This window comes from Eulemur rufifrons, chromosome 29, assembly GCF_041146395.1.
Source record: "Eulemur rufifrons isolate Redbay chromosome 29, OSU_ERuf_1, whole genome shotgun sequence".
Lineage (NCBI taxonomy): Eukaryota > Metazoa > Chordata > Mammalia > Primates > Lemuridae > Eulemur > Eulemur rufifrons.
In genome coordinates, this window is record NC_091011.1 from 95,827,824 (window position 1) to 95,853,137 (window position 25,314).

The window sequence follows — 25,314 nt, forward strand, 5'->3', positions numbered from 1 at the left end:
GTGGGTGGTTTCCACTTTTTGGCTTTTATGAATAATGCTGCCGTGAACATGCATGTATAAACGTTTGTGTGGACATGTGTTTTCATTTCTTTTGGGGGTCCACCCAGGAGTGGAATTGCTGGGTCATATGGTAACTCTATGCTTAATATTTTGAGGCAATACCAAAATGTTTTCCACAGTGGCTGCACTATTTCACATTTTCACTAGCAATGTGTGAGGGTTCCAGTGTCTTCTGTACTGCATAGTTTTACAAGATGTTACCCACGGGCCGGGCGCGGTGGCTCACGCCTGTAATCCTAGCACTCTGGAGGCCAAGGCGGGTGGATCGCTCAAGGTCAGGAGTTCGAGACCAGCCTGAGCAAGAGTGAGACCCCGTCTCTACTAAAAATAGAAAGAAATGATATGGACAACTAAAATATATATATTCAAAAAATTAGCCGGGCATGGTGGCGCATGCCTGTAATCCCAGCTACTCGGGAGGCTGAGGCAGGAGGATCGCTTGAGCCCAGGAGTTTGAGGTTGCTGTGAGCTAAGCTGATGCCACGGCACTCACTCTAGCCTGGGCAACAAAGCGAGACTCTGTCTCAAAAAAAAAAAAAAAAAAAAATAAGATGTTACTCACGGGTATACAAGATCTCTCTGTATTATTTTTTACAAGTGTAGTGAATATATAATTATCTCAAAATAAAAAGTTTAATTTAAAAAAAAGTTTGGTGGTACACAGCAGAAGTGTCTTTCATCCTATTTTTAAAAGTCTATATTTTTGTTTCTTGCAGTCATTTTAATATAAGTAAAAAAAGAAATCCCTAGTTAGTGTTTACTGATTAGGAACACCACCAATTTTACCTGTAACTCTGATGGCTTGATTTTGGGAGGCAGAAATGTGTAGCAATGGGAGGGAGGATGCATGTCAGGAGGACTACAAAAGTGGCAACAGACTAAGAAGACCTATAGCCATCACTACAGAAGTTGGTAGAGAATATAAATTAAAACAAATTAATGTGTTATGCTACTTCACTTGATAATGGGTGTATGGGAGTGGCCTAAAATAAAAATGATTTATGTAATACGCTAGTGAGGTTGAATTTATTTGCACAGGTATTGCCTTAGTAAGACAGCTCATGTTCTCTTCCTTAGACAGGAAGATAGTCATAGAACACTAGAAAAAGAGGAAATTGCTTTTGAGGGCTTTCAAAGCTTTTTAGGTGTGTACATAAATGTTCACAGGGTCAAAAGAGAGATGGATTCGTCAGCACAAATTATTTGAAGCTGGTGGTCATAAGTTGTCCTTTCATGGTGATGTTTTCTTAAAGGCTCAACAGACTTATGCGAGACTTACTTCTAGCTATTTCAGGCAGGCGGGGAAAGCGGCAGGGGAGGCGAGGAGAGGGAAGGGCTCTGGCAAGGTCCTGTGTGCAAAGAGAGGCGCTTGCATTTATGATACCATCTCCTCTCGCACTCCATCAGCACCAGGCATGTTCAATGCAGCAAAAACAGACAAAACCCACCACCCCAAACCTCCCGATAATCCCGACGGATTTCCCCAGGGAGACCTAAATGGGCACGCCGTGGTAGACAGGTGCTGGGTTTTCTTCTCTGGTCTGGTGCTGTTCCACCACTGGGGACCTTTCTACCTGTCCACCATTGGCCCCTGGAGCCAGTCTGGGGGATACTGGACTCTAGTGGGGTGGGAGGGAACAGAAGGCCCCGAGCTGAGCTTTATTGAGAGAATGCCTGAAAAACAGAGTTTTTGATTGGTGAAAAATGCTAAATCATTAAGGTTTCTCTTACATAATTGTGCCCAGGTGCAGCAAAACACAGTATTTTGGAGGACCATAGGAAGGGAAAACTCTAGCCTGATAACTTAATCATAAAGCGACTGCCAAAAAAGCACTCCTTTATGCACCGAGGTCGGATATGAGTTTGCTCTGCCTTTTTAAAAAAGTCTTAAATAGCTACTGCAGGAAATAAATCAGCCTCAAATACTGGGTAAGAAGGTCCTGAATAATTTAGTGTACAGAACCCGCAGCTTCTGTGCATCCTGCTGTCTTCTTTGAGCGCCACCCTGCTCTGCAAGGGCGTCCTCTGTAGGCTCAAGCCCGACGTGAACCTTCCCAGGGCTGGACGGGAGCCTCGCACGCGTTCCCTGCTGACTCCCCTCGCGTGGTCCCACCGCTATGCGCTGTGCGCCTGCCATGGCCAAGCCCCGGGCCCCGCCCAGCTCCCCTGAGCTCCGAGCTGCCCCTGCTCATCTCCACTTGAGTTTTCTACACCCAATTGGAACGCAGTCCATCCAAAACCTCCTGAGTCCTCTCATTTTGTTGTCTTAGCCTCTCGTGAAGCCACCCAGTGTCTCCATCCCCACACCTGTCCCGGCTCAGGCTCCTGGGCTGGGCCAGTGGGGCAGCGGAAGCCCCTCCGGTCTGGCCCTTTTCTAGTCCCTTTGCTTCCCTGGAGCTGGAGCACCGGTGATGGTTAATCTCAATCTTGGGTGTCAGCTTGACTGGACTAAGAAATACCTAGAGAACGGGTGTCTGTGAGCATGTCTCCAGAGCAGACAGCGTGTGAGCCGGTGGGCTGATGGGGCAGATCTGCCTCAGTGGGGGCAGGCACCAGCCAGTTGAGGTGGGGACAGAACAAAAGAGGAGAGAAAGGGATTACTTTGCTTTCTTCTGGAGCTGGGACACCCTTCTCCTTCTGCCCTTGGGCATTAGAGCTCTAGGTTCTCCCGCCCTGAGACTCCAGGACTCACCCCAGCAGCCCCCCGGGTTCTTGGGCCTTTGGCCCTGGACTGAGAATTGTACCATTGGCCTCCCTGATCCTGAGGCTTTGGAATGTGGACTGAGCCATGCTACGGGCATCCCAGTGTCCCCAGCTTGCCCACGGCCTGTTGTTGGACTTCTCAGCCTCCATGATCACATGAGCCAATTTCTCTAATGTTAATAAATCCCCTCTTATCTATCTATCTATCTATCTATCCATCTATCTCCGATTGGTTCTGTCTCTCTTGAGAACCCCAATACAGATTTTGGTACCAGGAGTGGTTCTAGAGGAATAGAATTTAAAAAAAAGAGCTTCCCTAATTGGTTTTGGTATTTCTGGAATTGGCTGTCTAATTCTAGACATTAGACCTAAAAATGTTATGGCCTCTACTTCTAATAGGACAGAGAGCACGGATAGCCTATGGCGTGAGATACGAAGAATATCTGCACTTCATGCTCCTAACCGACCACTTGCAAGCAGCAAGGAACTTGCCACTGTGTCTATGAAAGCTTGGAATGTTTGTGGAAAGCCAAGATCTGACGAGGTTGGCCGGTTGCTTCTAATGTCGCTGGACAAGTGATGAAGGAAAGGACGAGCTCAGGGATTCAAATTTCTGGCTCCAGCTTTGCATACATAGCCCAAGAGCTTCTCAGGGTGTCCTGGGCCACAACCTCCACCCCCGTAGCCACAGGGCTGATACTGCTCAGAACCAGATGCAGGCCCCCGTCCTTTGGCTGAATTACAACGCAAGCCGATTTCTCAGCCCCACAGTGTCTGCTGTCAACGTGAGGGCATTGGTTGAGGAAGGATGGGGTCCTCTACATTGGGGTGAGGACATGTGGCATTGCTGAGGCTGGAGGCACTGAGCTCTCAAGTTCTGATGAGTCTTTTTCACCAGCAGAACTGCCCCCCCACCCCCACCCACAGCGGGCCGGCCTTTCCATCTGAGGGAATAACTCCGCAGTACCAGCGGAAACGGTAACGCTGCCCCCACCTCCCTGCAGTGGCCCAGCCAGACAAGGCTGATTCTCCTCGGGACCCACCCGACACTGCTCTCTGCTTCCACACCAACAACCAGACTCAAGTCCCGGCAGGACCCTGACGGTGAGGTACACAGCGTGACCCACGGGGAGCTGTGCCACACCCCAAAAGAACTACTTGAGTTTTCTAACTTATATAAGCAGAAATCCGGAGAACAGGTGTGGGAATGGATATTAAGGGTGTAATGGCAGAAGGAAAAGTACATTGGATCATGTCAACCTATGTTGATATGGGCCCTCTAAGCAGAGATTCTGCATTTCATGTTACAGCCTGGGGAGTCTGGGACGGTGCTAACAGTTGTTTGGTGGCTGGGTGGCCGAAACCCGGATGAAAAGATGGCCCACCATGAGCAGGCTGGACATGCCTGGTCTCAGGTCATGCAGAGGAAGGGATTCCAAGGCTTAGGGAGACTTGGAATGCCAGAGGGGGTTTGTCACTTAAAACCTACTCTCCCAGACTAGGAGGGTGCAGAAGACACAGCTTTCACGGATACCTGGAGAGAGATTTGTGAGGGGAGCCCCAGCACCCCTGAGGAGCTCCCGACTGCTCTTCCCTGTAGGCTGGCCCTTACAGTGGGAACCACAGCCACTCAACTGGAAAACTTAAATGCAGCGAGACCAACTGGCTTCTGAGTGGCAGGGCCCAGGTGGTGGCACTCAGCCGTCACAGGCAAGGTTGGGTGGTTACCATAATGGACAGCAGAGGCAAAGCCACGGTCGGAGCAGTCTGACCTAGAGAGACCTACGGCGTTGGCTGGTTAGCCACCGTGTTCCTAGAAGTGAAATAACCTAGGAAGCTTACTAAGTTCTTACTTGATCTGTATAAGCAAAAAACTTTCAAGTCAAGTGAACAAAAGTCTATTAATAGAATCATAACAGTAGAGAGTCCTGGTCCCCCAGTCAATTCCCAGACTTGAGCCAGTTTATAGACAATGAACCCCTTGAATGAAGGGGAGGCCAGGTCCTTTCCAGGAAGGACCATAGTACACTGCCGAAAATTAACGTTAATCTTATTCCATCCTTTCCGGGGGGAACCTACAGCCTTTACCAGGGTAACTGCGCACTAGGGAAAGGGAAATGATCACACCTTTTGGGGACTACGGGACACTGGCTATGAACTGACATTGATTCCAGGAGATCCCAAACATCACAGTGGCCCTCCAGCTAGAGTGGGGCTATGGAGCTAAGGAGATCAATGGAGTTTAGCTCAGATCTGACTCAGTGTGTACAGTGGGTCCCCAAACCTATCCTGTGGTCCTTTCCCCAGTTCTTGAATGCAGAGACAAACTCAGCAGGGGGCAGAATCCCCATATTGGGTCCCTGGCATGTGGGGTGAGGGATACTGCAGAGGGAAAGGCCCAGTGGAAGCCATTAGAGCTGCTTCTAGCCAGGAAAATAGTAAATCAAACAATACAGTGTCCCTAAAGGACTGCAGGAATTAGTGCTACCATCGAGGACTTGGAGGATGCAGGGTGGTGATTCCCACCATATCCCTGTTCAACTCTCCTATCTGGCCTGTGCAGAAGGCAGGTGGATCCTGGAGAGCGACAGCAGATTATGGTAAGCTTAACCGGGTGGTGACTCCAGCTGCAGCTGCGTACCAGATGTGGTTCCACTGCTTGAGCAAATTAACGCACCTCCTGGTACCTGGTGTGCAGCTACTGATCTGGCCAATGCCTTTTTCTCCATCCCTGGCCACAAGGCCCCCAGAAGCAGTTTGCTTTCAGTTGGCAAGGCCAGCAATACACCTTCACCGTCCTGCCTCGGGGTTACATCACGTCCAGCCCTGTGTCATGATTTAGTCCACAGGGATACCAACTGCCTTTCCCTTCCACAAGGTATCACACTGACAGAATTTACTTTTCTTCTCCTCTGTTTTTTCCCATTTTTTACATTTCAAAATATTATGGGAGTACAAATGTTTTAGGTTACATGGGTCGCTTTTGTAATGCTTAAGTCATGGCTATAGGTGTGCCCATCACCCAGATAGTGTTCATTGTACCCCATAGTTAGGTTTTTGCCCCCCCACCCCACCATCTCGTCTAAATCCCACAAGCTCTGGGAAGTGAAGAATGACTCTTCATCATCTTGCATTGTCTGTGTCTGACACTTGGTAGGCATTCAAAAAATATCTGAGTGAAATGAAGTGTTCCTTACCAGATCAACTAAAACTTGGTGGGTAAATAGTTGATTTTAGTAGCACAAATGGATTTAGAGGTTATTTCATTCAATTTACTGCTGCCTTCCTTGGACCCCGTTCCTGTTTAGAAATGATTATAGTCACTTTCCCTTCAGTGTTGGAATTAACATTTTGCTTTTGTTTTTTGAGACAGAGTCTCGCTCTGTTGCCTGGGCTAGAGTGCCGTGGCGTCAGCCTAGCTCACAGCAACCTCAAACTCCTGGGCTCAAGCGATCCTTCTGCCCCAGCCTCCCGAGTGGCTGGGACTACAGTTGCATGCCACCACACCTGGCTAATTTTTTTCTATTTTTAGTTGCCCAGCTAATTTTTTCTATTTTTAGTGGAGATGGGGTCTCACTCTTACTCAGGCTGGTCTCAAACTCCTGACCTCAGGTGATCCTCCCACCTTGCCTCCCAGAGTGCTAGGATTACAGGTGTGAGCCACCATTCCTGGCCAGATCATTGTTAATAGTTTTTCATCCCCTAATTTATGGAAGCTCTGGCCTTAATTTGGTGAAAAGTTACAAAAATGATCGAGACAGAATACTTGTGTTTTTGTTCTATTCTGTTCTACGTGAAGCAATCCAAAGGAAGTACAATATTCAAGCTGAAATTAAAGGGACCTCTTGATGCCCCCATTGCATCTTCTGCACTCGGGAATTCTGTGATCTCTACTTACCATGGACAGTGCTATGCAGCTACTTAACATGGGTTAGGGTGAACTTCACACTTCATAATGCAAATCTTTTAAGAATGAGTTTTAGTGTCTCTTTTTATTGTGGTATAACTTACCCACAATAAACTGTACCCAGTCCAAGTGCCCAGTGTGATGAGTTAACGTGAAATCACCGCTACAATTAAGTTTCCTCGTGCCTCTTTGTGCTTCATCCCTTCTTCCACCTGTAGTCCCAGGCAACTGCCGAGCTACTTTTTGTCACTATGTCACTATAAATATTTTTTATAAATATTTTATAAATATTTTTTAGAATTTTATATACATGGACTCATACAGTCCAAATGCTCTTTTGCATTTGGATTATTTCACTTAGTATAATGATTTTGAGATTCATTCATATCATTGAGTATATCAATTCTTCATTTTTATTGCCAAGTAGCATTCCATTACACGGATATGCCACATTTTGTCTATTCATTCACATGTTGATGAACATATGGGATGTTTCCAATTTTCGACCATTGTGAATAAAGCTACGAATATTTGCGGTCCAGTCTATGTATGAACATGCTATCATTTCTCTTGGGTAAATACCAACGAGTAGCATGGTTGAGTCATTTGGTAGGTGTATGTCTAACATGAGAAACTGCCTCTTTTGCAGGTTGGCCGTACCATTTTACATTCCTGCCAACCAGGTATGAGAGTTCTAGTTGCTTCGTATCCTCATCAACTCTTGGTATGGTCTTTAAAGTTTTTTTTGGCATTTTAGTCATTCTAGTGGGTATGTAGTGGTTTCTCATTGTGGTTTTAATTTGCATTTCCTTGAGGACCAATGATATCTTTTTATGTACTTATTGCCCGTTCATATACCCTCTTTTGTGAAGTGACTGTACAAATCCTTTGCCCATTTTTGGATTGGATTTTTGTTCCTACTAAGTGTATGAGTGTGGCATGCAGACTCTGAAATGGGCTTCAGTGATCCCCACCTCCTGATATTCTTGTACTTGTGTGTGATTGGGACCTAGTGGCTTGCTTGTAACCAACAGAATATAGCAAAGGGGATGGGATATCACTTTCGTGATTAGGCTTCTGTCTACACAAGATTGTGGCTTCTGTCTTACTAGAAGACTCTCTTGCTGGCTTTGATGAAGCAAGATGCAGTGTTGGAGAGGCCCATGTAGCAAGGGACTAACCAATAGCCTGCAAGGAACTGAACCCTGCCACCAACCACATGAGCTCGGAAAGGGATCCTTCCCCAGCTGAAATTTCAGATGAGACCTTGGTCCTGGCTGACATCTTGATTGCAAGCTTCACAATAGACCCTGAAGCAGAGGACTCAGCTCAACTGTGGCTGAACTTCTGACCACAGAAACTGCAATAACAAATACATGATTTAAGCCATTAAGTTGGTGGTAATTTGTTATTCAATAATACATAATACAATAAGTTTTTAAAAGTATATTTAGGATGCAAGTCCTTTGTCAGATACATGTATTGTGAATATTTTCTCCCCTTCTGTAGCTTGCCTTTTCATATTCCTAACCATATCTTTCAAACAACAAAAGTTTTTAATTTGATAAGATCCAATTTATCTGTTTATGGCTCAAGGTTTTTGTCTCCTAAGAAATCTTTACGTCCCTCCCAAGGTGGTGAGGATTTTCTTCAATGTTCCCTTCTAGAAACTGTATATTTTGACTTTTGCATTTAGACCTATATCCATTTTGATTTAATTTTTTATTATGATGTGTGGTAAGGGTGGAGCTTCCTTTTCTTTTCTCCATACTGAAATCCACATTGCATGTTGCAAAGATTTTACTTTCCCTATTGAATTGCCTTAGCACCTTTATCTAAAATCAATTGACTCTATATGTGGGGGTCTATTTCTGGGCTGCATTTTGTTCATTGAGCAATATCTATGCTTTCCTCATGACCACACTGTCTTGACTACTGTAACTCTATAATAAACTTTGAAATAAGGTAGTGAACATTCTCCAACTTTGTTCTTCATTTTAAAAATTGCTTTGAATTCTCTAAGTCCTTTATGTTTCCACGTACAGTTGACCTTTGAACAACAGGGTCTGAATTGCGTGAGTCCACTTATACCCAGATTTTCTTCTGTCTCTGAGACAAGACCAACCCCTTCTCCTCCTCCTCCTCAGTGTGTTCAACATGAAGACGACGAGGGCGGAGACTTTCATGATGATCCACTTCCCACTTAATGAACAGTAAGTATACTTTCCTTATGATTTTTCAATACCATTTTCTTTTCTCTAGCTTACTTTATTGTAAGAATACAGTATATCCTACATACAACGTACACAATATGTGTTTATCAGCTGTTTACGTTATCGGTAAGGCTTCCAGTCAACAGTAGGCTATTAGGAGTTAAGTTTTTGGAGAGTCAAAAGTCATATATCACCTCTAACCCCCTACATTGTTCAAGAGTCAACTCTATGTTTTAGAATTAAAAAAAAATAACTGGGTACGGTGGGCTCACGCCTGTAATCCTGGCACTTTGGGAGCCCGAAGCGTGAGGATTGCTTGAGGCCAGGAGTTCCAGACCAACTTGAGCAACACAGTGAGACCCTGTCTCTATAAAAAAATAGAAAAATCAGAGGGGCATGGTGGTAGACGCCTGTAGTCCCAGCTACTCAGGAGGCAGAGGCAGGAGGATGGCTTAAACTCAGGAGTTTGAGGTTGCTGTGAACTGTGATGATGCCACTGCACTCTAGCCCAAGCCACACAGCGAAACCTTGTCTCAAAAACAACAACAACAACAACAAACCTACTGGAGTTTTGGCTGAGATGTGTTTGACCTATAAGTCAATTTGGGAGGAACTGACATCTTAACAATTTTAAGTCATCCAATCCAAGACCACAGTATATCTCTCCATTTATTTAGGTCTTTTTTGATTTCTCTCAGCCATCTTTTGTAGTTTTTAGTGTAGAAGTCTTACATATCTTTTGTTAAATTTATTCCTAAGTATGTTATATTTTTTGATGCTCATTTAAATAAAATTGTCTTTAATATTTCATTTCCCAATTGTTTGCTGCTGCTAGCATATAAAAATACCATTGATTTTTGTATATTAGTCCTATATTCTGTGACCCTACTAACTTCACTTGTAAGTTCTAGTGGTTGTTTTGTAGATTACTTAGGATTTTCTACATAAATAGTCATGTCATCTAGTGTCTCTTACTTTTAATTCTTTGTTTTGCAATTCTCTGATATTATATAATTTTAGCTATATTTATGTGTTTAATGCATTATATGTACACTCTGATTCTTGCCTAAAGATATCATTTTATTTATTCCTTGATTCAGATGCATATGTAAAATGTATTATGTTATACATAAATATGTAATATTATGGATTACATAGATAATATTATATATGAGTATATGTATCTGTCTACATGGATATATATTTGCTACTTTAGGCTTGATTGCCGACCCTCATACCCTCCGTGTGCGCACAGCATAACCAGGCTATAGTGGTACTCTGGGTTGCCTACTTGGCATCCATTCCCTTTCCTCTACCTTCCTTCCTAGGATAATCTGACTTTCATTGCAGTATACACCTTTTCCTTACGTGAGTTGTGATGGTGACAATCTCTCCCATGGCCTTAATGGGAGGACCTAGGGTTAGAGAGAGCCAGGTCCCACACGCATGTGGCACATCCCCGCCCATGCCCCGTCCTTGCTACAAGTAAACATGTAGCCGTGACTGCTACTGAGGACCAGCCTTCAGGTGAAGCTCTTGCTAAGAGGGAGAACTTGGGTCCTTGGTGACAGCTTTGAGCAGGCCTGTGTCCCACCTTGCCTGAGGCCTATCCTGCCTCTGGACCTATAGGTATGAGACAACAGATGTCCTTACCCTTCAAGCCAGTTTGGGTTGGAGTTTTCTATTGCTTTGCAACCAAAAGCATCCTAGGTGCCATTTGGGTATTATATCAGATAGAGGCACTGCCCTCAGGAGGTTGTATTCTAATTAGGTGGAGGTTATGATCTAATTGTGGAAACCAGAGTTCTCCATATGTCACACTGTAAAAAATTACGAAAGTAGTTTAAATTTAAAAACTAGCAACTGCATAGTGTCCATAAATGCGAAGGAGTCCTTAGAGAGGAAGGTTTCCTGCGGAGACGTATTGAGGCAGACTTTGAGGGCAGCAAGGAAAGGAGGGCACTGACGCGGTGGCTGTGCTGGAGGAGAAGCCCTGACGGTGGGCTGCTCGGGACGGACCATCTGAGAGGGGAGGTTCTTGCGGAGCAGCTCAGGGAAGACAGAGACCACTGGGGGCTAGAGGAAGGGAGTCAGACTTCATATGACAGGATGTAAGAAGTGAATGTAGATATCTTCATATCACTTTTGACACTACAAGAAATTGAATATCTGAGTAGAGTAGAGAAGGTTGGGTGTGGGAGAGCCTGGAATTAACAAGAACATTGACGATTTCTTTACAATGAATGCAAAAATTAAGTGAGCAAGTCTGAGAGGTATCACAGAGATGAGAATACTTTGGAATTTGTGGATTAGGAAATGAATAGAGAAGAGACTGTAAATATCAGGGAAAAGGGATAAAGAGGGCCTGTTTGAGGCATGAATAAAGGGGAAATGCTGTGATAAATTTGTTAAATTTCATATATTAATTGCCTGTCCAAAGAAGTACGTTTGGTATGTCATGAGAGCAGCTCTGAGCATGATTCGGGGGAGAAGAGGAGTGGGTGGCATGGATTGTGCCGGGGAAGAATGACAGAGGTTCCGGATTCATCAGCTGCGCTTCCCAAACTTCAGGCAGGTGCCATTTTTATCACATCCCTATACAACCTACATGATTATTCAAATTGACTTTAAGCAAAACCACTAGTCTTGTCTTAGGCAACAATTCCATGAAATCATAGGTTTGTTGTTCTAGATATATTTTTTGCCTGATACACAAAAATGTAGCTATAAAATGTCCGTCCTCGTAGCACCTGAAATCATCCTGCACCCCACAGCGGTGCTCACAAGGCAAAGGGAGGAGAGTGTTGCAATCAGGAGCTGGTGTCTTCGCAAAGGATGAAAGAGAGGAGACACTGGATTTAACAAGAAGTGACCCTAGTAACTGCAACACAAGCACACTTACTATGATTGGAATAGGAGAAACTGGGCTGTTTCTCATAGAAATGAAAGTCTAAACCATTTTTTTTAAAACCATAAACTCTGACCCACTCATAGGTCATGAAATTAATTTAATGGGTCAACAACTATAGAATAATACTTTGTTTTGAAATGAAATATATTATGATAGAAAAATAAATTTGCATTGTAGGTTGTTGAGGCTAAAGATTGTTTCAAGAAACTTGTCTTATATATGTGTGTGTGTGAGTAGTGGACAAGATTTTTTTCTTATTTTTTTATGATCATAGACTAATAAAGAAATTGTGTGCATACCTTCTGACACCTCTTGGTTGAAGGATTTAGTCATGTGTATATGACATGAGTTACAGGAAATGTTGTCGGTCACAAAGTACAATATAGATTGATGAATTTTAACATAATAGACAATGAAATAGAAGATGAAAATTTCATAGGTATGGCATCAGATTCCACGTTGTAACTAACCTTTAAGAAACTAACACAGTGCCTTACCTCAGTGCCAAAGCCAGTGTCACTTAGGAATGTCTTAGATGCAATAAAATTTATTCCTTTTATTAAATCTCAACCCTTGAGTACATGATGTCTTTTTAATATTCTGTGAGATGAAAAAAGAAGCATACATACAATGTTTCTATTGTATACCAAAGTATGATGGTATTCTTGAGGAAAATGTGTGTTCAACTGAGGAGCTTTTTAAATGAAACCCTGAAAAACCATGGTTATTTGGACTGGGTATTCGATAGACAAAAATGAACAAACTGAGCTGTTGCTTCAAGGAAAACAGCTGACATATTTGCTGCCAATGATAAAATTTGAGTTTTTGGGCAAAAATTAGAATTTTGGAAACCTTGGATCTGCCACAATGAGCTTGACAGCTTCCCAATACTCAGAGACTTCTCTGGGAAGATAAGTGGTGTTATTGATAAATGTGTTTTGGATATTGTATAATGAGATGTGTTCACATTTGGAAGACCTGTATAAATCAGTGAGTGACCCAATATTTTCCAAATGACCAATGCATGGGTGAAAGATCTATTCAAAGTACAATATAGATTGATGAATTTTAACATAATAGACAGTGAAATAGACTATGAAAAGTTCATAGATACGGCATCAGATTTGACGCTGTAACCAACCTTTAGGAAACTAACACTTGTTCTCCAGGATCAGCCATGATGTCACAAATGACTTGCTCAGTGAAATAAGCCAGGCACAGAAAGACAAATACTGCACGATCTCACTTATGTGTGGAATCTTAAAAAGTCGAACTCAGAGAAGCAGAGAGTAGAATGGAGGGTTCCAGAGACAGGGGTTGGGGCGGAACAGGGAAGGGGAGATGTTGGTCAGAGAGTATGAAGTTTCAGTTAGACAGGAGAAGTAAGTTCTAGTGATCGATAGCACAGAATGGTGACTATCGTTAATAATAATGTATTGTGTATTTCAAAATTGCTAAGATTTTAAACGTTCTCACCACAAAGAAATGATAAGTATGTGACGTGATAGACATGTTAACTTGATTGAATCACTCTGCAATGCATACATATACTATGACATCACATTGTACCCCATAAATATACACAATTATTATTTGTCAATTAAAGAAAAAGACAAGAAAACACTATCACTTGTCAAGAAGGCTATCCATAATTATCTAAGAGGCTATTAAAATACCCCTCCCTCTTCTAACTGGCTGTGTGTGTAAGGCTGGGTTTCCTTCGTGTACTTCAAGCAAAACAACATATGGCAACAAATCGAATGCAGAAGCAGATAGGAGAATCCCATTGGATTCTTTTAACCCAGACATTAAAAAAATTTGCAATAATGTGAAACAATGCCACTTTTCTCACTACTTTTTATTTTTTATAAAATATATTTATGATAATATGTAATGAGTTTATTAGTGACCTTTTTAGATAAATTAATACATATTTTAAAACTTCTCAGTTTTAATTTCTAATATGGTAAATATTCATAGATGCAGCCCACACCAATAAAAGCCCTTGGGCCTCAGTAATTACAAGCATAAAAGGGTCCTGAGACCAACCAATTTGAGAACTGCTGAATCACACAATAGCAACACCTAACGCTCAGAAATAACTCATGTACTATTAAATAACACAAGTTAAAGGAAATACCCCTTTCCTCCTTTTCTCTAGATTTAATGCCCCTAGATTATGTTAGGTAGGCATTTCTTTCCATTTTTATTGCACAACTCACTTTGATTATTAAAAGAAAAAACCTTAATCATCATAGTAGAGCCCAGTAGAGCTATAATCCAAATTTATATTACCTTTTGTAAGCCAAGAAGTCCTGTTCCCTTTATCCCAACCATATCATTAGTAGTTTTTTCAACGTGAAAAAAATTGCTATGATTGAAATTAAAAAAAAGAAAGGCTAAGCTATGGCTGGCCTGGCTTTAGCAAAACAAAGCAAGGTAGTTTATCCACAGATTGCAAAGAAAGAAAAGATTCGCAAGGGGAGAGGGTAGGCTACAGAGGTTTTTTTGAGTGCGTAAAACCAATGCCCTCATTTATGTTAAGTAAAAGGGAAGAAACACACAACTCAAAAGATATTGAACTGAGGGCAAGGTTGTTATTTCAAACTTGAATATTGAAGTCTTTACCCTAATTGCTTTCATTTTTAGAAAATGATTATTAGCAGCCTCTTTTTTTCATAGTTTAGGAAAGAGTATATATTTTCAAAATAACCCCAAATCTCCCAAATCCACCAAGATAAAAATGTACCTAAAAAATGCATACATTGCATTTTCCTACATTGTGGGCATTTGCCAATTTTTAGGGTCACTGACGGCATGAAGAAGCAACAAGGACTATAATTTAGTGAACATGTGGAAGTGACTCCTACAGACACAATCAGACAATAAAAATGTCTTATATAGACCAGGCGGCAAACTATTTTAAAAAAAAATCTTTCAAAATGCAAGTACATTTTGGTTCTTGACTATTTTCTGATGAGAACTCTCAGGCTTTCTTTTGACCTAATGTTTAAATAGCTAAAAAATGCTTTAATATAGACTATTAATTTCCTATTTTAAATTAATCAATTTTATTTTCTGGAAACAAGTGAAAAAAAAAAACCACCAAAGGTACCACGGGGGTGGGGCTTACTATGAAATTTGCTTGTTAAAAAAATTAGCATTTTGCCTAAACACCTTTCCGTATACATATTTTAAAGTGCAAGGCACTTTAAGCTACTCTGGTGTTGACTAATATAACTTGAATCACCTTCAGTTCAAAAATAGGATAAAACTTGTCCTCATAAAGTGAGTTATGGATAATTAACAAAACACAAAGTTTAGTTACTCCCACCCAGCACTCCGACAACCTGCACAGCCTCAGGCTACCAGGGTCCCGATCATGGTCAGGAAGATGAAGAAGGTGACTGACAGGAGTGATCTGGAAGCTCTGTGTTTAATCTTACAGACTTCCTGCACTTCTCCCTACAGGACGAGTCCAATCAGCTCAGCCCTTTCACATACTTATAATGACAGAAACATGTCAAATTTCTATTCGTAAAAAGAGATCGAACCCTACTCACAATGACAAATGCCCTCATATATGATATAATTTTACCTGTTTAAAAATTATTATCATTGTCTTAGATCTATTAAACCATAGTGCCTTCAAAATGAGAAGAATTTCTTTGCGTTTTATAAATACTGGGGTTTGCTTTGTCTGATTCTGGACAAATAAACCAATCATTTTGAAATAGTCACACGATGGCCATTAGCTGATGATACATTGCCAAGGAGAGGGAGAGCCTCTCCCCACATTTAACTGTGTCTCAAAGAAGTACATCTTCACGTCAGATCACCGCGTGGTGAGGACAAGGCTTAGGAGAAAACCCTGCCCACCCCTTCCACGCCGTGAGTACTCAGAAAGCAAACTTGTCCGCTCTGAGGGCCAGGGTCTGGGGTCCTGAATTAACTTTCAAAGGAACTCACACCCTGGCTTCCCAGGAGCTGGTGTCGGCAAGCTGGAGTCCTCAGGCCCCTATTTCGGTTGAGAGCGAGTTTTTCAAGAAGAATAACTAAAAATAGAAGCACTCATCAAAGCAAGCCTTTAAGGACAGCAATGAAGTCTTTATGGAGGTGAAGGGAAGCCAGGGAAAGAACATTGACAGGGTGACAAAAGCTGCCTGGTGTGGCTGTAAATACCTCCAAAGCTTCTTGAAGTTGGCTGGTTATTTATCAAAGGCCTTTGTCCACACCTTCTTGTTGCCTTGGGTTCAAAAACTGTGGCTTAGTCTTAGTATTCTATTCTGTTTTATAACTCTTCTAAAAAGAATGCAACTTGAGAATTAAGCTTTGATTAATTAGTATTGTTTCCTGTAGTGGTCCAGAATTGTGTTTAAAGTTAGCTTTTTCTTTTTTTTTTAAACAATTAATTACAAGATTTTCCTTAAAATCTTCATTATCCCCAGCAACTCAGGGCCTTTCTCCTCTCTCCCGTCCCCCTCCCCCTCCCTAACCTATACATCAGCTCCCTTCCCAAGAACCGCAGTGTGGCTTTCAGGTCGCCAGCGCAGGCTGGTCCACAAACGAGGTGCCCCGGTGGGAGCAGCCGGGAGAACAGATACGACACAGACACGACCGAAACTGGCGGAGCTGGCAGGGGTGCAGCATCTTAGGCCGGAGAGCAGAGCAGAGCGATTACCTAGCGTTGAAGGAGAAGGAATTCGCTCTGGGCACCTGCAGAGTGAAGGGACAGGCTGCTGTGCCTTGTCATTCTTCCCCTACGCTGTTACTATACTCTGATAGCAGAGAAAGTGCTGGAGACGGTAAATTGAGACCAAATACGGGAGGAGGAGAAGCGTCAAAGCAGCTCAGGATATGTTGTTGAATTCACTCTTTTTTTTTTTTTTTTTTTTTTTTTGAGACAGAGTCTCACTTTGTTGCCCAGGCTAGAGTGAGTGCCATGGCGTCAGCCTAGCTCACAGCAACCTCAAACTCCTGAGCTCAAGCGATCCTCCTGTCTCAGCCTCCCGAGTAGCTGGGACTACAGGCATGCACCACCATGCCCGGCTAATTTTTTCTATATATATTTTTAGCTGTCCATATAATTTCTTTCTATTTTTAGTAGAGATGGGGTCTCGCTCTTGCTCAGGCTGGTCTCGAACTCCTGAGCTCAAACGATCCGCCCACCTCGGCCTCCCAGAGTGCTAGGATTACAGGCGTGAGCCACCGCGCCCGGCCGAATTCACTCTTGAAAATGAAATATTCCCACGGTTAACCTGAGGAGAGCGGCCCAAATCACAGGTATTACTCAGGAACTATGTGAACAGATCATTATATTTTTATTTTTCTACTTTGTTGTTTCCTTGGGTATTATTCAGAAAAGGACAACTATAGTTTTATACTCTGAAAGGACCCCAAATCAGAGAAATTAAAGAGTGCCCCATCTCTGGGCAGCCTTGTGGTGCCATTTGGGAGGTATCTGGCCCATGACTACGCTGCTAGGCTCTGCTTTTTCCATTTTCCTCTTTAAAATAACCCAATAAATACTATCCTCTAAGAGTCATTAGCCATCATTAGTCACTCCCCGCTGCTACACCCTAACACACACCAGGCAGAGTTGCTCTACAGACAAGAAACCTGCAGTTGCTCTGCGGCTTAGCAGCCTCCCTTGGACTAGAACTTACTCTCTTAGGGCAGTTTAGCGATGGTAAGGAGTGTGGATTCTGGACAGACTACCTAGGCTTCGTATCGGCCTGAGCAAGGTATTAACCTCCAGGACTGGCTACATAATTTGCCAGGCCTAGAGCAAAAAGAAAATGCAGGGACCCTTGTTCAAAAATTAAGAATTTCAAGGTGATAAAATTGGAGCATGAAATGAAGAGCAGAGCCCTCCCAAACACAGGGGCTGTGCACCTGCATGGGCCACACACCCAGGAAGCTGTCTGTGCCTCAGTTCCCGCATCTGTAAAATGGGATCATAACAGTACCTATGTCACAGAGAGGTAAGGAATATGTGAGTTAATTACACACAAAACACCTATAACAGTGTCAGCACCTAGTAAACACTTAATAAATTGTCGTCACACCCCACGTAGCCTAAATCTTGAGTCAGACCATCTCAAACACACCACCCGGATCTGGTGAAAATCCATCTAGTTATTTCTCTGTGATATGGCAATAGTCAGACACAAACTTTATTTTATAAATTTGATTAGTTGCAATATGGCTAATGATGATGTACTTTTTAAACTCTGGAATTTTTGTCAGTGAATAAACTATGATGACGAAAAATTCAGTCTAAATTTTTTAAACCTGAAATTTTAGCAACACTATATTGTGTTTTATTGTTGTAATTAAGTTTAAAAAATTATAAGTACATCATTGATTATTACGGCCATAGAGAACTATAAATGTATTATCTGCTGAGTCATAAAAAACTGGAAATAACTAAAAATTGAAAAAGGATGATAATACAAAATACGCTTCATGCTTTCTTGCATTTTATATGACAGTATCTTAGTCCATCAATACATCTAGCTAAGCATAGATCTTTGAAGGATTGGATCTATTTGTTAGGGTCTAGGTAAAGGGGTGCCAGTATTGAGGACAGAATGTGTAGAGAAAGCAAACACAGGTCTTCTCTTTTGGTGTTGTTTCCTGATTTAGGAATGGAAGGTGACTTGATTCTATTGGATCAGTAGTTTGATTCAAGTAACATTATGGAATTCAAAAATGCAAAGGTAAAAATCTCAAAAGGGAATTTATTAGTTATTATTGATTTTAATTAAGATTTCAAAGAACAATCTCAAAGTCAAAACATGTGACCAGAGCATACGCAAAATGAAGAAACTACACAGCGTCTCTGGGAATGAGACGCGTTTTGAGCTTTGATGCCTTTCCTCATTCAGCAGCTCGGGCTCTGAGGCCCACTGCGCACACACCGGCCCCGGGACTGTTCGGCACCTCGGTCTCTGAGCCTCGTGCCAACGTGTGCTGTGCGCCTGGTACCGTCTTGGCTCAGCACAGGTGCTGCTCTTGGCTTGGGGGCTGCTGTTTAGTAAGGCGAGAAGAACATGGATCTCAAAGGTAGGACTCTATTTGAATCATGTCTCTACTATTTACTAGTCATAAAATCTCAAGCAGATTTTATTTTCCTAAACCTTAGTTCTTAATGTGCAAGATGGAGATGATAATACCTCCTTTGCAGGGCTGGCATGAGAATGAGCTGAAATAGTGTACGGCTGGCCCAGAATAGGCATCAACAAGTGGGTCTGAAATCCCTAATCTCATAACCTAGAAACCAGGCAGAAGAGACTAAGCATACTGGACTGTGAGCATGGGAAAGAGCACCTGCGTTTGCTTTAAGAAATCAAACGTGATGAGTGCTTGTTTTTATTTGTAGAGAAGAAGAATAAACAATATTATATTCAAAGAATGGTGGAAAATTTATTCCACAGATTCCAGGGCACCTATAAAGAGTTGTTTTATGCATTTCCCAAGTCCACTGAAGATTATTTGAAGACTGAAAATGACATTTTCATAAATTATTTGCCACCCAGTGTGGCTGATCTAATTCAGCATTGAGGTGAGAACACATGCAGAAACATTATAAAATAGGATTATCCCAAACATTTTAATGAGGAACATGTTATAAGATGATTTTAAACTAACCTGTAGCTACTGTCGCTAAGCACCTGGCAGAACCTGTTATCAGCATCCCATCAGGAATTTCTGGTGTAGACGAATGAGGAGCCGGCTCACATTATTTGACTCCTGCCCATTTGTATTATAGGACTAAGCTGGAATCTGCTAGTCGCTGGCTGATAATGATCTTCTGAGTCATTTCAGAATTTAACTCAGACTGGAGGGGAAGGGAATGAAACGAACTGATGGTCACAGGATTTCTGGTGCCACCCTGAGCTGCATGAAATCCCGCTGACCCTTGAGTAGTGAGGGGATTTGGTGACCGCACAGCCAACCGTGATCCAAACTAACTTGTTACGGTGCTCTTTGAACAGAAATGAAATTTGACCTTTTCTATGCACTCTGTTCAATGAAATATATTTGTAAATACAACTCTATCTTGTGACATTTGGTCTAGGTGGTTTATGTAAAAAGCAGTCTCTTTATGATTTTGTTTTGGACCCTTTGTTGTTACTTGTGTTTGTTTTATCCAGGCAACATATTCCTGTTCTACTGCTGTTTCTGCGTCCTGCCTCTATTTCTCAGAAAAATAAAAAATCGACTTTGCTTTGTTCAGGAGAGGCATGGCTTGCACTTCGCCTCCATTTAAGTCAGGCCAACAAGCTAAATGCTGACTATGCTCTGAGTCCCTAGAACTACTGGTTCTTTATATTAGCTTCTACCACATTATAAAAAGGCAATGGGCAAGTATTTGTGTTAATCTTGAGGCTTTTCCTCTAACATCACACAGTGTTTTTGTTTTGTTTTGTTTTTGTTTTGAGACAGGGTCTTGCTGTGTAGCCCAGGCTGGAGTGCAGTGGCATGGTTGTAACTCACTGCAACCTCAAAGTCCTGGGCTAAGGTGATCTTCCTGCCATAGCCTCCCACATAGCTGGAATTACAGGCGCCTGCCACCACACCCAGCTAATTTTTCTACTTTTTGTAGAGACCGGGTCTTGCTTTTGCTCAGGCTGGTCTTGAACTTTTGACCTCAAGTGATCCTTCCGCCTCGGCCTCCCAAGGTGCTGAGATCATAGACACGAGCCACTGTGCCTGGCCCAACGCGGATGCCTTAACTTAGGGGTCCTAGCGCGCTCACTGAGCAGATGAATGCAAACCTAATGCGCAGGCCTGCGATCTATGCTTCATGCCTGGTGAGAAACAGAAGTTTTCTTTAATTGCCCATTTGTGAGACTGAGTAAGTGGGCAGGCAGAGTGAAGACCCAGCCCCACCTACAGACATGTGTCCTGAGAGTGGAAGGATCACAGACTCTTGAACAACTAAGACAAAGCCTCTATTATGAGGATAATGTCTATGATTATTTCAGCATGGAGTGCTATACACAGCCTCTTAGAGGGTATACTAGGAAAAATTCTGAATGAATTAAGTATGTTTTCTACGAGCTGTGTCTGAACATATCACACGTAGCTCATAAAAAATTATTTCTACAATTTGTTCCTACGTTCTGGAGACAGAGTAAACCATATTGAACTACATACCAATTCTAGTGTCATTAAATCTGGGTAGTGAACACGTACATTGTTATTTAGCGATTCCCCAAACCAATCCTTAGTTGCTGTACACAATAAACATGAAAGGCCAGATTCAAGTCCAGGAACGTGGACAGATCTTCAGATGGGAAACTCTCCTTTCAGTCTCCTCCCCAGACTCCTTGACTGGGCAGCTGAGTCCTAGGAAAATGGCTCAGAAAATTTTATGGCTTCCCAGGCACTAAAATATTGTATGCTAAATTTCTTTTCTTTTCTTTTTTTTTTTTTGAGACAGAGTCTCACTCTGTTGCCCGGGCTAGAGTGCTGTGGCGTCAGCCTAGCTCACAGCAACCTCAAACTCCTGGGCTCAAGCAATCCTACTGCCTGAGCCTCCCGAGTAGCTGGGTCTATAGGCATGCGCCACCATGCCTGGCTAATTTTTTCTATACATTTTTAGTTGTCCGGCTCATTTCTTACTATTTTTAGTAGAGACAGGGTCTCGCTCTTGCTCAGGCTGGTCTCGAACTCCTGAGCTCAAACGATTCTCCCGTCTCAGCCTCCCAGAGTGCTAGGATTACAGGTGTGAGCCACCGCACCTGGCCTGTATACTAAATTTCTTAAAAGAATCTAATTGCAGCCAGGTACAGTGGCTCATGCCTGTAATCCCAGCACTTTGGGAGACGAAGGTAAGAGGGTCGCTTGAGGCCAGGAGTTCAAGATCAGCCTGAGCAAATGGCAAGACTGTTTCTACAAAAAATTTAAAAATTAGTTGGGCATGGTGGCACATACACCTCTAGTCCCAGCTACTCAGAAGGCTGAAGTGGGAGGATTGCTCGAGACCAGGAGTTTGAGGTTGCAGTGAGCTATGTTTATGCCACTGCAATGCAGCCTGGGAGATCCTATCTCTAAGAAGAAAAAGAAAAAAATACTGTGTGTCTACTAAATTTATGAAAAGGAGACTTTTAGAAATGACATTCTCCCAACAATCAAACCATGTACATTGATGGCAGGAGCCTAATTATAATATTAAATGAAAAGCTATGTTGTTAAACAATCTCTACAAAGGTTTACATTTGTTATTGATTTCTATATTTGTGTATAAAGGAACAACAAAAGCTGGACAAAAATGCTACCCTGCAATTTAACCATTTGTCTGGAAGTGGTAAAATCCAGGAAGTTTTAATTTTCTTCTTTAGCTTTTCTTTTCATGATCAGAGGAATGTTACTTAAATTTTTTTAAAATTGTGGTAAAATATACATAGTACGATTTACCATGTTAATCATTTTTAAGTATACGGTCCGTGCTGTTAAGTACGCTCACAATGTTGTGCAAACAATCTCCAGAACTTTCTCATTTTAGGGGAATGTTATTTTTAAGAGAACCAAATACCTCCCCAGATGTATCTAATTTTAAAAATTAAATGCAAAGAAAGTAAATGGAATGGCTTAATCATACTAAACCACGATAATTGAATCGCCTTACCAATTTGTGAAAGAACAAATACAAGCAACGAGCTTTTAATTTGCTTTTGATATAGCGTGCGGGGAGGCATCATTGGCAGAGATCTAGAAATCAACCTAGAATTTCCTCTGTGTGGTTCCTCAGAGAGCTTTGCATTGAACCATCAGCTTCAATTTCCATTTTTTCTGGATAAAATACACCTGTTCTGTAACCACGGCCGAGATGAGCAGCCGTCATTGTCACTCGGGACTCGGCGTTCAGGGCTGTGTGCTGAGCCTCACAGAGCGGCAAAGGCGAGTCACGGCCTGGAACGGGTTTGCTGCGGAGAAGCTGGGCGGCCGGCTGGCCATTAATGGGGTGCGCTCCATTCTCGGAGACACAGCCGAGGAGGCTTGCTCCAAACTTTTCCACCATTTCAACGGCTAATTTCTACTGAGTCATTAAGGGAACGCTATTAATTCTGGTGTTATGGTTTGTGTCACCCTTGTACCGGTGATAATTCACCGGCTCAAGTTAATGCTTTTCTAAGGGCTACGAGTTAGAGGACAATCCCGGTTCTGAGCTGAAGGAATTCTCATCTAAATGCAAATCAACACAAGCCCATCTAGGATGCATGAATGGCTACAGTCATTTTTCCACCTTTTAATGTTCAACCCCCCCCAAAATGCTTTCTCACACAACTGTATTCGTAAAGAAGTATCCCTTATTGGAATTAAACTATGTTTGTTTTCTGCCCCGCAGCAGCAGTTATGTAGGTAGAAGGTGTTCGGAGTCTTGATTTCCTTGACTTAAGGCTTGGTAAATAAAATGGACAGAGAGAATCATTTTTCCAGCCTCTGCTTCTCCACGCCAGACTCACACATCCCGGTGCCTACTGTTTCTAGTTTACGTCCCAAAGGAAGCAAAGAAAATGTGCCCCAAATGGAACTAATCTTTCATGCAGCTCTACTTCCCCTCTTGTATTTTTCTATCTAATTTAATGAGACTGTCACTCTTCCTTCCATGCCAGAAACAGGAGAGTCCCCTAGAGTCCTCCTCCCACAGGCCACATACCTGGGCAGTGCCGAGTGCAGCCTATTTTATCTCAGAAGTGCTTTTTAATGAATCCCTTCCTCTAAATCTCCACTCCTGCAGCCTTAATTCAGCCCTTAGGCACCTCTCCTGGGGCAGCACTTCACTGTCCTCCTGCTTAGTCCTTTCTCTGTGAATCCCAGCCTCTAGCCTGCTGCTGGAGCAACCCTTCTATAAAATGCAAGTCTGACCAGCTCACTCCTCTGCAAACCATCGCCAGGCTAGGCAGTGACAAGTTTATGATGCTCACAACTTTGCAGCCCCTCCCGACTCCAGGAGAGCAAAGGAAAGAGCAAAGAACGTTCCACCTTAACTTAGGTTCCTCCAAATCTCCTCAATCCAGTCCCAAAGCAGATTTTATAATTTTGTAACACTCTGAGGTGAGGAGAAAAATCTTCAAGTCCTAACTCCCCAGGACTACCTACCAGTCTGCCAACCTAATGGCCAGCCTGGCTGCTGGACCTCTTTGGGGGCAGGACCGATGGCCAGTTTCACTGCACTCTTCAGTGGAGCAGAGTGCTACTGCTTGTCTCTTGCCTTCTGGTGACCAGGCTCATTCTGTCCCTTTGCACCGGATGTTCTAACAATTAACTGGATAGCTGTATAAAGGGACACTCTGGCACGAATTAGTTAGGGATTGGCAAACTTTTGGGGAAAAGTCCAGATTTTGGCTTTGCAGGCCACACAGTCTCCGCTGAGCTCCTTGGCTCTGCCGTTGCAGCAAGGAAGCAGCCATCGACAATACGTAAATGAATGAGCGTGGCTGTGTGCCAGTAAAACTTTAATTACAGAACCAGGTGCTGGGTGGGACTCAGCCTACAGGGCACAGTTGCCAACCCCTGAATTAGGTGTATGAGCTAAGACACCAAGTCCCCGTGTGCTGGGCAGGCTGAGAATCTTGGACGTCCCGAGGGGTGTACAAAACCATGCCAAGAACGCAGGTTCCGGAGCCAATTGCCTTAGTTCAAATCTTGGCTTTAGCATTTCCTAGCCATCACGCCTTTGGTGAGTAAACTTTACACGATTGTCTCCTCTGACCCTGACGACCATGCTGTGAGATAAAGACTGTATTCCCGCTTAACCGAGGCCCAGGTAGAGTGGGATCCCAGGCACAGGAACTCGCAACGCCTTTCCATCAGCGTATTAACATGCCCAGTCACTCTCATCTTTTAACAGAAATGCCCTTCCCGGGCCCCCCTCCAGCTACAGCCCTCGCTCTCATCTCCCCTTCACACCAGACCGCCTGATAAAGCCGTCCACATTCTCTGTGCGTGCCCTGTCATCTCACACTCAGCAACGCTCTGCAGCTGGCTTCTGCCCCTGGCTTGTAGAAATCGGTGACAGTTTTATCATGATGGTTTCTTAACTGAGAAATACATACAGTGAAGGTATGTTGTATAGCAAGGTGATGTCCTTGGTTTACATTACCAGCCCAACTCAGGGAAGAAGCTAATCACCCTCTGCCTCTCGGTACAGGTGCTGGTCGTAGGTTACCTGTAATTAACTCTAGTGAGGATCCCAACTCAATGTGACACGAGTATTATAACCACTGCCTCTCCCAGGTGAAGGCAGGTTGCTCTTCGAGGGTGGGAAAATTTGAGATGAATCCTCTAGGGCCATTATCATAATTAAGCGACACAGATTTTACCAGAGAAGGGTTGGCTCCTATCAACCAAGAGAGCAAAATAATACGCTATTGGAAAGTTCTATTTTCTACCCTACACTTGCATCCCTGTGATCAAAACAATGCTGAGTCCATGGCGACGTGACCTGTGGATCTTTAGAAGCAAATATTCCATCTGTCAGTTTTGTTTCCCGGTGAGTGAAGAGG

At 42.9% G+C, this 25,314-nt stretch overlaps 1 protein-coding gene across 11 annotated transcripts in view; it reads right to left on the reverse strand.

Annotated features, from left to right (window-relative positions):
* Positions 1-25,314, reverse strand: part of PRKAG2 (protein kinase AMP-activated non-catalytic subunit gamma 2) — a 251,486-nt gene that overhangs the window by 60,129 nt on the left and 166,043 nt on the right. For 4 of the 11 annotated variants that reach the window (XM_069461977.1, XM_069461976.1, XM_069461983.1 and 1 more), the window contains one exon: positions 21,130-21,144. The exons of the other annotated variants lie outside the window; for them this stretch is intronic. In XM_069461977.1, the coding sequence (XP_069318078.1) occupies positions 21,130-21,144 (15 nt within the window). The remainder of the gene's footprint in view (positions 1-21,129; positions 21,145-25,314) is intronic. 11 annotated transcript variants of the gene reach the window in all.